This window comes from Maniola jurtina, chromosome 24 (assembly GCF_905333055.1).
Source record: "Maniola jurtina chromosome 24, ilManJurt1.1, whole genome shotgun sequence".
Taxonomy (NCBI): Eukaryota; Metazoa; Arthropoda; class Insecta; order Lepidoptera; family Nymphalidae; genus Maniola; species Maniola jurtina.
Genome location: NC_060052.1, coordinates 2,350,798 through 2,363,999, shown reverse-complemented (window position 1 = coordinate 2,363,999; position 13,202 = coordinate 2,350,798). Strand labels below are relative to the sequence as shown.

The 13,202-nt window shown below is 36.9% G+C and overlaps 1 protein-coding gene across 3 annotated transcripts in view; it reads left to right on the top strand.

Moving 5' to 3' along the window:
• The window catches only part of LOC123877618 (dopamine receptor 1-like), a 125,879-nt gene extending 120,263 nt beyond the window's left edge, over nucleotides 1-5,616 (top strand). For all 3 annotated transcript variants that reach the window (XM_045924443.1, XM_045924440.1, XM_045924441.1), the window contains 2 exons: nucleotides 1,165-1,412; nucleotides 4,431-5,616. In XM_045924443.1, the coding sequence (XP_045780399.1) occupies nucleotides 1,165-1,412; nucleotides 4,431-4,738 (556 nt within the window). In that variant the 3' untranslated portion in view covers nucleotides 4,739-5,616. The remainder of the gene's footprint in view (nucleotides 1-1,164; nucleotides 1,413-4,430) is intronic.
• The last annotated feature ends 7,586 nt before the right edge of the window (nucleotides 5,617-13,202 follow it).

Below are 13,202 nucleotides of genomic sequence, written 5' to 3'. Positions count from 1 at the left end.
TAAACGGCGAATTCATCGACGATAACATCGTTGTAGAGAATAACACTCTTGGTTTCTGTGTAAACATAACCCTTTTAAACGCACGTACGAAAAGAAATCTTGCTTAGTGTTTTTTAGGACAAAGGGTACAAAAAGGGAAATATACTGAAACACACTTGAGAAAGCTTGCAAAAAAACAAAGCAAAAACCGCGGTCGGTTTATTTCTTGTAGAGAAGTTGTACATAAGAACATGATTGTTTGTTGCATGAACAAATGACGTTAGGGGAAGTCAAAAACAGAAAATGTCAAGAAAATTATCCTCCACATAAGGCTAGGGACAAACCTAACAAAAACTTGCTAATGACAAAATGCGCGGGGCTTTCTGTTTGAATCTATCGTATCTTTTGTTTCTCTACTGAGAATTATTTAACAGAAAACCTAATAACATTGCTGGGATAGCTCTTGCAGGGGCTTCCAGACGCCTCCCCGCAACTCTTTTGATGTTGTCTGTACTCTGTACACCTAGTAGGAGGTCTGCCAATGCTGCACTTTCCGATGCAGGGTTAACATTCTAGCACCTTGAGACCCCAACATCTACAGTGTTTTTTGAACTTTGGCGGTGGACCCACATCGAGGTCCAATAATAACACTGCTGTTTTATGTAGTATAAATTCTATTTAGCTTTACTAATTACTAAAGTTAGACCGAAAATGTAGGTATCTCGCATTAGTCAACGTTCGAAGAGCGGTAAAAGTATCTCTGTGACAGTGTGTGTCAGACGTGTGAAACGTCACTTATTGTGGGTGACGGCTGCGTTCAGAAATTGTTGCAGTCGCCACAGAACTATATATGTGCCCTGCCCTTTGTCACTTTAGCTACGCAACACACTTAATCTGATTCTCTTACGGATCTTCTCATTTTTGATTTGACCACTCAGATAAACTCCAAGCATAGCTCTCTCCATCGTCTGCTGAGTATCTCTGATTACCATTTCAAAGTCAAAGTCAAAGTCAAAATCATTTATTCAAAGTAGTTACAATTGTACTCCTTTTGATGATCGAAATTGTTAATTTTGTACGATATAGTGGTGATAATTAATTACGTAACTTAAAACTAAAGCTACGAGGGTTCCAAACGCGCCCAAGTCTGATTTAATACCTAATGTTATTTTTTTTTTCCAACAGGCTATACTGCTACGCCCAAAAGCACGTCAAATCAATCCGAGCAGTCACCAGGACGGTACAGCTCCCTGACAACCGGACCAAGTCCGTCCGTACCAGAGTTCATACCCACGTCCACTCGTCCCCGTACCATGTATCAGACCACAAGGCAGCTATCACTGTGGGGATTATCATGGGGGTGTTCCTGCTATGCTGGGTGCCTTTCTTCTGCGTCAACATCGTAGCTGCGTTCTGTAAAACATGCATACCGGGTAAGATCTTCATTAAAAATCTTTTTTTTTTTTCATTTATTTTTTCAGATACAAGTAAGACCTTAACTGCAATCTCATCTGGTGGTAAGTGATAATATACTAACACGGAAGCGGGCTATCCTGGAAGGGGTATGGCAGTTTCAGTTAAACGCATACCTATTCCTTTTGGTTTCTACACGGAATTAAACAGCGAGATTTTTTAAAACTACACTCCATAATCCCAGGATCTTCATGGCAAATAGAACATATGTAACTCTCAGTGTGATAGGCATACTTTGCCACTTACCGGCTTCAGCCACTTCTGTTGCGGTTCTCAGGGAACCAGTGTCAATCCGTCAAATCTCTTGCCATCCTCCTGACTAATCTCCGTCGTCGTCCCCTTACATGGAAGGCAGCCATCAAAGAGGAATATAGACTCCATAACTCTAGAATCTTCATGGCAAATGGAACAAACGTAACTCTCGGTATGAGACTTTGGCACTTACCGGCTTCAGATATTTTTGTTGCGTCTCTCAAGGAGTCAGCATCAATCCATCAGATTTCTTGCCATCATCACCATTGATTTAAGGTCGAGATGATGCAAGATTTACTGCGGTTTTAGTGGCTCGCTGGTCTATATGCCACCGCTGGTGGAACATCGCAAGACCCTGGTTTTGTGAGGCCTGGAGCCAGGTTCATATATCAAGTCGTTCCTGATACGCGAGTAAACGCGCCTAAGTAACCTTTACTGTGTGCTTAGTTTCATCAGAAACTTTATAAATGATGTTAGGAAGTGCTAAGGTTAAACAAATTATTATTTTTCCACAGTAAAGATAAAAGTTAGCCAAATGATAAAAGTTAGCCAAATATGAAGTAATACAAATGGCTACTCTCAATCAATATTCTGTAGTACGTGATGAGAAAATTACCAACGGAATTAATAATAAATTGTGCCAAAATGCTATTATAAATATTGGGTCGGTATTTAGGTCAAATGCTTGGTAAAAGGTCGACAAAGATAATTCGAAAGGACAACATGAATATTTTGGACTAATAATACACATTTTTCTAGTATAAGGCTATAAGGATCCTAATAAGGCGCTCTAACGAATAAAAATTTACATAATATCATGTGCATTGTGCAGTGTATAAGCAACCAAGCAATTTTGCTTAAAATACATGAATAGATATTGTTATTCGTGGTGCATACTTTGTATGGAAAAAGTACCGCAAAAATATGCATAGAATATATTTAACATAAGCCGTTTAAAAAGATTAATGTATTGATAAATACTATCTATAATATGATATTGTTTGAAATAATCCAAAAACGAAAACAAACAGATTTTTTTAGGGTTCCGTACCTCAAAAGGAAAAACGGAACCCTTATAGGATCACTTTGTTGTCTGTCTGTCTTCTGTCTGTCTGTCCGTCTTGTCTGTCAAGAAAACCTATAGGGTACCTACTTCCCGTTGACCTAGAATCATGAAATTTGGCAGGTAGGTAGGTCTTATAGCGCAAGTAAAGGAATAAATCTGAAAATCGTGTTTTGCGTACTGTTTGATGTTGAATTTTCTTTTGTAGTTGGAAAATTTCGTTCAAGGTAATTCCCTCGATACTCTAATAACTAGTCTTTATTGCCAAATCGTATTTCGGAAACAGTTTTACTTGCGTTGCTTTTCAAGAACCCATTATCTGCTCGTAAAATTTACATTTAAGAGGGGTCTCTCCATCTCTCGCTCCATACAAACGTAGTTCCAATTTCATTTGAATATTAAGCAACCAAAGTCCATGAAATTTTGCAGACATATTTTAGAAACTAATATCTATGCCTATGGTTTTCCAGATTTCTGTTAAAATATTCGGTTTCAAAGTTACGCGGTCTTAAAAATTCACATACAAATCTTTGAGCCCCTGTAATTTTAAAACTACATATTTTTAGAAAAATCTAAAACACCACTGGCACAGATATTAGTTTCTAGAAAATTTCATGGATTTTGGTTGCTTAATATTCAAATGAAATTGGAACTACGATTGTATGGAGTAAAGACGGAGAGAGCCCTGTTAACCATTTCTGAACCCATATCTGCTCGTATTTACATTGTCATTTCTTTAACATAATATACGGGCTATAGTTGCACAGTCCCAGCTTCATCATCATGACCGAAGCATAACGGTGCACTACTGAGCACAAGTCTCCTTTTTGAAAGGCTTAAGCCATAGTATTACCACCACATAGTACCACTGCAGGCCACATTTATTCATGTAAACTTCTAGATATTGTTTTGATAACTTTAAAAGAATAAGATGTTACTAGTGTTTTTTTTTTTTTTTAAGGAGCTTGTTTGTTTGATGGCTTTGGTCCTGGCTAGCTACCACCGCCAAGCGACTTAGCTTCCGATACGATGCCGTTTAGGAACCAAAGGGATATTTGTTTAATAAAAACTGTCATAGCCCTTCCAGGTTAGCCCGCTACCATCTTAGACTGCATCATCACTTACCACCATGTGAGATTGCAGTCAAGGGCTAACTTGTTCCTGAATAACACTTCACACTAATATTATAAAGGCGAAAGTTTGTGTGTATGTGTGTGTATGTTTGTTACTCCTTTACGCAAAAACTACTAGACGGATTGGGCTGTTTAGAATGGAGATAGATTTTACCCTGGATTAGCACATAGGCTACTTTATATCCCAGAAAATCAAAGAGTTCCCACGGGATATTTAAAAAACCTACATCCACGCGAACGAAGTCGCGGGCATCAGCTAGTAAAATATATGTCTAGCAAGAAACAGTTAAAAACTATTTTGCTTGGGAACTTGGCTTTATTGCTTGGTTGGGGAGGTAAGCGGTGCTTAGCTTGTAACTGCATGTTTGACCATACAGATTTTTTCTGTTGGCGGATTATAGCAAAATAATTTTTAACTGTTTCTTGCTAAACATGAACTTCCGCAAAGTAACGCCTGATTCTATCCAATAAATATATGTCTATCTATAGAAATGTTTGGACAAACCATCTAACATTCAATTTAATTTCAGATCTCGCGTTCAAAATCCTGACGTGGCTCGGCTATTCGAATTCCGCCTTCAATCCAATCATTTACTCTATATTCAACACGGAGTTCCGCGAGGCGTTTAAAAAAATCCTCACGTCCAGATACCCGCCCTGTTGTGGTTACCAAACTGTTCGAGCACACACACCGACTAGAAACGACAATTTCGTCACTGATTACGGAACCAAGACTTTAGTCGTAAGACGAAGTGGATCGCTAGGGTTGTCGGGTGTTGATCCGACTCCCAGGTCGTCTGCTGAGTCTGTGAAGCCTTTGAGGGATTACCACATTTGACAAGAAGACGGGGGTAGCAATAATGGTCTACTCGATAAAAGTGATGTTGTTTAAGTGTACTAGACTTTCTATTTTAGAGTTTGGACTCTCGTAAGTGTAACATATATTAATAAAGTAAGTATGGTAATGTAACTTCATGCCATGCAAAGCATTGTATCTAATTGTAGATTTTTTCTTAGACACCCTACAAACACCCGACAACACCACATAACATCAGGTGTCTTCGGGTGTTGATGAGTGTTGTCGGGTGTTGTTCGGTGTTATCGAGTGAGATGTGTAGTGGTGGGTGTTTCTTGTATGTCCAGGACGAAAACTTAGTTTTAAGAAGTGGATCACTAGGGTTGTCTGGTGAGTCTGTCAAACCTTTGACAGATCACCACATTTGACAAGAAAACGGGGATAGCAATAATGGACTACTCGATGTTGATGAGTGTGATGTAATAGACTTTATATTGTAGCTTGGACTATCATAGGTGTATTATCAATAGTATGATAGTGAACTTAAGTTTAAAATACGTCCAATCCATCATCACGTAAAGCATCGTTTGAAATCTTAGTATTTCTAAGACGCCTTATAAACGCCCGACAACCTTACACAAATCAGGGGTCGTCTAAAGTGTTGTCAGATGTTGTCGGGTGCCGTTGAGTGTTTTAGGACGTGATGGTATCAACTGAGTGTTTCTGTAATGCTGCAGCTGTTAGGAGAAGTGGCTCATTTTAGGGCGGTCTGGAATATTTGATCCTACTCCTGGTCTTCTAAGTGTATTATCATAGTATACTATAAGTATGACACAATGCGATCAAATCCTAGTTTTTTCTAACACACCATACACACAAAATCCAATGTCGTTGGATGTTGTCGGATCATCGGTTCATTAGTTTAGGTGCTACGATGTCACAGACAGATACAGATATACAGACACACACGTCAAACTTATAACACCCCTCTTTTGGGTCGGTGGTTAAAAATGTCACAGCGTGATTAAATCGAGTGCAGAAGTAAGTATGTTTCGACCCATTTGTATAAGTAAGATATCTAGTCACAAGTTAAAACATATCAGGTAGTGTTTAGAAATATCAAATCAGTATTACATCGTGAGTAAAATATGTATTTATTTGCTTATTAATATGTACAGAATGTCTATTTATTAGTTCAATGTGAGCATGATAATTTATTCTTTGATAAGAATTTAACAGCGCTCTCTCCGTCACTTACTCCATACAATCGTAGTTCCATTTGAATATTAAGCAACCAAAGTCCATGACATTTTGCAGACATATTCTAGAAACTAATATCTGTGCCTGTGGTGTTTTAGATTTTTCTAAAAATATGTAGTTTCAAAATTACAGGAGCTCAAAGAATTGTATGTGAATTTTTAAGACCGCGTAACTTTGAAACCGAAAATATTAACAGAAATCTGGAAAACCACAGGCATAGATATTAATTTCTAGAATATGTCTGCAAAATTTCATGGACTTTGGTTGCTTAATATTCAAATGAAATTGGAACTACGTTTGTATGGAGCGAGTGACGGAGAGACCCCTCTTAAAGGAGTGTAATTATGAGGTAAATAAATATTTTGATGTAAGATAAAGATTAACCTGTGGAATATTGAATTTAGATAATTTTAGAAAAAAAATGAAAATGACGTTAATTAAGACAATGCTTTAAAAATATCTATTTGTATCTACTTGTTGATGCTCATATTTATTTTATTTGATGAAAAATATATTATAACTCATATTTCAAACCAAAATCTATATTTTCTTACTCTTACTTTAATTTTAAAACTATTATGAATTTTGTACTTATAAATTATTCCTGTGATACTTTTTTAGGTAAATAAGTTATAGCTTAGAATTATATTGACGATAAGTAATAAATTATGTATATATTTATATTATAATACCTAAGGAAAATATAGCGAGTAAATAATAATAATTGATTGTAATATACTGCTTATATTCTCGTTGCGATTAAGAAAATGAACCCTTCAATTTAATGTAGGTATATCATTAAAGGCCGATTCACACCAATACGTACACGTGACGCGTGCGTAGTGACGCGCGTAAACCTCTAACACACCGGGTTACGCATACGTCCACGCTTTACGCAAGCGGTGTGCCATGTTTCATACAGTTCCATACAATGCAAACGCGCTACGTCTACGCTTACGCAGCCTGTGTGAACGAGCTATTATTCCAATTTGTCACTGATTGAACAAAGAGCTTTTCAATTTAAAAAAAATGATGTACATGATATTATATTTATTATTAATTAAATACTAATTGGATGAAGTAAAAACAAAACATAAAATAAAAAAATTTAACTGTGTTTGTCAATAAATTAAAAATAATCAAGAATCGTAACTGTAAACTACATGGTTTGCAAACAAACCATAAAAGTCCATGATTTTTACTTATTCGAGTAAAATAATAATATAAGTATACCTATTCCATAATATTCCAACGAGTATAGTGCGTTTCATCGAATAGTACTTATGGCGTTATGTTGGCTCCCCTGTCTGTCCAAGTCATTGGCACCATATTTGCATAAGAAGACGTAGATTTCGTTTATTTTCATTTGATTTTCCTGAATGAGTGAAATGAAAATCAAATGAAAATAAACAAAATCTGCGTCTTCTCATGCCAATATGGTGCCAATGACCATCCAACTGACAGGGGAGCCAACATAACGCCATAGGTACTATTCGATGAAACGCACTATAGGAGTGTAAGTTAAAATTTTTGTAAAATAATATCATAAGTAAATATTTCATGTCAGAATTTATTAGTTTTGTTGTGATTTCAAAATCATAATTACTTCCTTTATGTTCTTACTTCTTATTTTTTTAGCCACAGTTTGCAACAGTGGAAGCACTTAGCTATTTTTTCATATTTGTCATTAAGATATAAGTAATATTAATAAATAATCACCTGCGGACCCTTTCACTGTGTAAACAAGCAATAATTCCATTTTCTATTACTATTAATAAATCATAAAAATCACAAAAAACATGATAAATATTTTAATACGGTATAATGCATACTAATCCATACTAATATTATATAAATGCGAAAGTGTGTCCGTCTGTCTGTCATCTTTTCACGACTTATCCACTTGACCGATTTTGACGAAATTCGGTACAGAGATGGATGCAAGTTGTACTATGTTGACGTGCATATACAGGGTGTTTGATTAAAATGACGAAATAAAATGACATAATTTTTTTTTTAAATTTTGTATGGAAATTTTTATAATTTTATTTTGTCATTATACTTCAGCATTGTATTTATCAGATCAAAGTAGCATGGGTACGTGTCGTCTTTATATACTAACTAGTGTTTTGCTCGGTGCGCGAGCTGCTAAAGCAGCTCTCGTGACGTAGTTAGGTTTATGAGTTGTATTAAACCGATTTTTTTTATTAAGATACACTAATTACCCCGAAAACCCCATAAAACGACACCTATATCAATTTTTTTCTTAAAAAGTGCACGCCCGCCATCTTGGATTTCAAAATAAATGTTGTTATCAAAATTAGCGCTCTGGAAACCTCTGAAAACGACATCCATATCATTTTTTGTAAAAACGGGGTTGTTGAGGTTAATAAAGTAGGGTGCGTGAGTGCGCGGACCACTAAAGTGGTCCGCGAGCATGCAGAGTTTGTTCCACCGAGTAGACCTTCAGACCCTGATCATCTTTTGCCAAGAAACCACTCTTCCATCTTTTATAGCCTCCGAGATAGACACCGACGAAATTTGTACGGCGGCCATCTTGTTTTTCCAAAATTTTCCACTTTTTCTATTAATCGTTTGGTACTTTCTTCAAAGATTGTGAGTTTCAACGAAATCGGTTGGAAAACAAAAGAGTTACAAAAATCATATAGGCCGCCATCTTGTTTTTTTAAAATGTCATAATTTTTCCGTACTCATATCGCGCATCCGAACATATCTCCCATACATCAATGTATCGTTTCTTGTCTCTTTCTAGGAGAATGAGGCATTCAATATTCGCCATACAAAATGTATGGAAAATTAAATTCCGCCATTTTGAATTTCTTTTCTATTCATCGAGTAAACCTTTGGATCCTGATCCTCTTTTGCCAAGAAACCGCACCTCCATCTTTTATACCCTCCGAGCTGGACGCCGGCGAAATTTGTATGGCGGCCATCTTTTTTTCGCCATTTTGAATTTTTTTTCAGCTTTTTGGCAATTGGATGACGTCATGAATGACATTTGCTCGAGCACCCCCCACCTATCTTCAATACCTTAAGCGGGCCCTCCACCCGTCTCCGAAACCCTCAATCATCAGCTCTCTCCATAATTTTGGCTTACTAACTTTTTGTTTTCTATACGACACCATCAGTGAAAAAAAAATTTTTCATACAAAATTTTACAGGAGTTTTCTAGTTGAAAATCTCGAAAATCTCCCCAAAAGTGGCAACACCGGTTGCATATCTCCATACTGCAAGCCGAGATACACAATCGATTCATACATTCTGACTTTCCAAAATGTTGCCAACTGCCTCAAAAACGTGATCAAAATTTCGAAAAGTAAAAAAAAATACAAAATGGCCGCCAACTCCTTTCACAGAAAAATTTTACACCGTTTCATAATTTTCCTATTAACTTCAGGATATACCGCTCCCGATGACGTTTCAATCTTTCCTCTCGCTCGCACCCACGCGAAAGGGGATACCGTGAAAAAGACCGTGTCGAAAATCACTTTTACTTTGATAAATTCCAGTGTTGCCAGTCTCCGGTGACAAAAATACCCAAATGTCATTTGTACGAGCAAAACACGTAATCGCTCATACTCGGATTTTGCGAAAAGTCCGTATTTCGATTTTTTACAGTTTCCCGAAAATCTTGAAATTTCCCGAAAAATGGGGTAATTTTTTTCCTCCAATCTATACCTCGAGCCTATACGTACAATCGCTACATAGAAGCTGAATCGCTCCGATGTTGCCAACTTTCAGATATTTAACTTTTAAAATTGCGTTTTTTCGTACCTCTAACAAAACGGCCGCCACGACAGCCGCCATCTTGAATTTTTAAAAATCACTCCCGTTTTGTCAAAATACAGGATAATTGTGGGCGAAACACGAAAAAATAATTATCCTCGACTTCTCCGTCTTGGATCAGTGGCGCCGCGGTTAGGGATCGAAAAATGAAAATTTTGAAAACTCTCCAGCTCGGCCGCCATTTTGTTTTTCCAATTTTCTCTACCTTTTCTATTAACTGTTTTTTACTTTCCTAAATAGTTGCGAGTTTAAACAAAATCGGTTGGAAAACAACGGAGCTGCAAAAATCACCTCGGCCGCCATCTTGTTTTTCTGAAATGTCATAATTTTTCCCCAGAGGGTTCCCGAAACCGAACACATCTCCCCTACATCATTATATCATTTTCCGTCTCATTCTAGGAGAACAATTATGTCAATGAGTGAGTGAGTGAGTGAGTGGTAATTGAGCTATATATAGTATAACTAGTGTTTTGCTCGGTGCGCGAGCTGCTAAAGCAGCTCTCGTGACGTGGTTAGGTTTATGAGTTGTGTTAAACCGATTTTTTTTATTAAGATACACAAATTACCCCGAAAACCCCATAAAACGACACCTATATATTGAGGTTAATAAAGTAGGGTGCGTGGGTGCGCGGACCACTAAAGTGGTCCGCGAGCATGCAGAGTTTGTTCCACCGAGTAGACCTTCGGACCCTGATCATCTTTTGCCAAGAAACCACTCTTCCATCTTTTATAGCCTCCGAGATAGACACCGACGAAATTTGTACGGCGGCCATCTTGTTTTTCCAAAATTTTCCACTTTTTCTATTAATTATTTAATACATTCTTCAAAGATTGCGAGTTTCAACGAAATCGGTTGGAAAACAAAAGAGTTGCAAAAATCATATAGGCCGCCATCTTGTTTTTCTGAAATGTCATAATTTTTCCCTACTCATATTGCGCATCCGAACATATCTCCCATACATCAATGTATCGTTTTCTGTCTCTTTCTAGGAGAATGAGACATTCATAATCGCCATACAAAATGTATGGAAAAATAAATTCCGCCATTTTGAATTTTTTTTCTATTCATCGAGTAGACCTTCGGATCCTAATCATCTCTTGCCAAGAAACCTCACTTCCATCTTTTATACCCTCCGAGCTGGACACCGGCGAAATATGTATGGCGGCCATCTTTTCTTCGCCATTTTGAATTTTTTTTCAGCTTTTTGGCAATTGGATGACGTCATGAATGACATTTGCTCGAGCACCCCCCACCTATCTTCAATACCTTAAGCGGGCCCTTCACCCGTCTCCGAAACCCTCAATCATCAGCTCTCTCCATAATTTTGGCTTACTAAGTTTTTGTTTTCTATACGACACCATCAGTGAAAAAAAATTTTTTCATACAAAATTTTACAGGAGTTTTCTAGTTGAAAATCTCGAAAATCTCCCCAAAAGTGGCAACACCGGTTGCATATCTTCATACTGCCAGCCGAGATACACAATCGATTCATACATACTGACTTTCCAAAATGTTGCCAACTGCCTCAAAAACGTGATCAAAATTTCGAAAAATTCAAAAAATTACAAAATGGCCGCCAACTCGTTTCACAGAAAGATTTTACACGGTTTCATAATTTTCCTATTAACTACAGGATATACCGGTCCCGATGACGTTTCAATCTTTCCTCTCGCTCGCACCCACGCGAAAGGGGATACCGTGAAAAAGACCACGTCGAAAATCACTTTTTCTTTGATAAATTCCAGTGTTGCCAGTCTCCGGCGACAAAAATACCCAAATGTCATTTGTACAATCAAAACACGTAATCGCTCATACTCGGATTTTGCGAAAAGTCCGTATTTCGATTTTTTACAATTTCCCGAAAATCTTGAAATTTCCCTAAAAATGGGGTAATTTTTTTCCTCCAATCTATACCTCAAGCCTATACGTACAATCGCTTCATGAAAACAAAAACGGTCCGATGTTGCCAACTTTGAGATATTTAACTTTTAAAATTGCGTTTTTTCGTACCTCTAACATAATGGCCGCCACGACAGCCGCCATCTTGAATTTTTAAAAATCACTCCCATTTTGTCAAAATAGAGGATAATCGTGGGCGAAACCAAAAAAAAATATTATCCTCGATTACCCCGTCTCGGATCTGTGGCGCCGCGGTTCGGGGTCGAAAAATCAAAATTTTCAAAACGCTGCGGCTCGGCCGCCATCTTGTTTTTCCAATTTTTTCTACATTTTCTATTAACCGTTTACTACTTTCTTTAAAGATTGCAAAATTCAACGAAATCGGTTGGAATACAACGGAGCTGCGAAAATCACCTCGGCCGCCATCTTGTTTTTCCAAAATGTCATAATTTTTCCCCAGAGGGTTCCCGAAACCGAACACAATTCCCCTACATCATTATATCATTTTCCGTCTCTTTCTAGGAGAACAATTATGTCAATGAGTCAGTCAGTGAGTCAGTGGTAATCGAGCTATATATAGTATAATTACCAAACACCCTGTAGAGACATAGATTTTCCATGGGATTCAGAAAACGTTATTCCACGCGCCCGAAATCGCGGGCATAATGTAGTATACCATACATTCCTATACCCCTGCATTGTTATGTGTTCTAGTCAAATTACCTAGATTAAGTGGTACGCCAAGATTTCTCCATAAGGGTCACCACACACGCGATACTTTCTGCATCGGCAACTAGCGATTTGATACAGCTACAAACCCTAAACTTTGCTCTAACTTTAACGTCAATATTCAAGTTGAACCATGCTCTGGCTGCTTATTAAAGGCTCCTTTTAAAATTTTTGCGACTTTAAAAGCCCATTATTTGATAAATACGATAACTTTGATATATGAATGTATACTTTTGGATCTATTATCAACTAAATCCATCATGAAAAAGAAAAACGATTGAATACAATTCATTAGAAAAAAAAGAAAACTGTATCAAATAACTACTTTTAAAATTTCATTTCAGTTTATTTTCAAAACGATATGTTTTGATTTTAAGCAGCGAACTTGCTTTATTGCTATTACTTTTACAATATACTACTGTGATTAAATCTATCTTTCTCACACTTTTTGTTAAAAATCAGTTTCGTCTTATGACATTTATGTAAACGCCTTGTCACAGCTATAAAGCTGTCATTATCTGTCATTTTGATACCTCATTTTAACAGAAGTCGTCAAAACAGTCGAAAATCGCTGACCGCCGATGCTAAAGTATCGTGTGTGCTTTGACTCTAACTTTGACCTACTTCCCTATAAAGAACAGTGTTTAGAAAGTATTTGTTAATAATTACATAATGGGGAAAAGCGCTAATGATCATTATTAATAGAAGTAAAATTAATTATTATTATTGTAAAAATCAATGTCATTATTATTGGTAGAAACATTATTGTAAAAATTCTGTGTAATTATGTCTATGGGCGATACGAAAGTA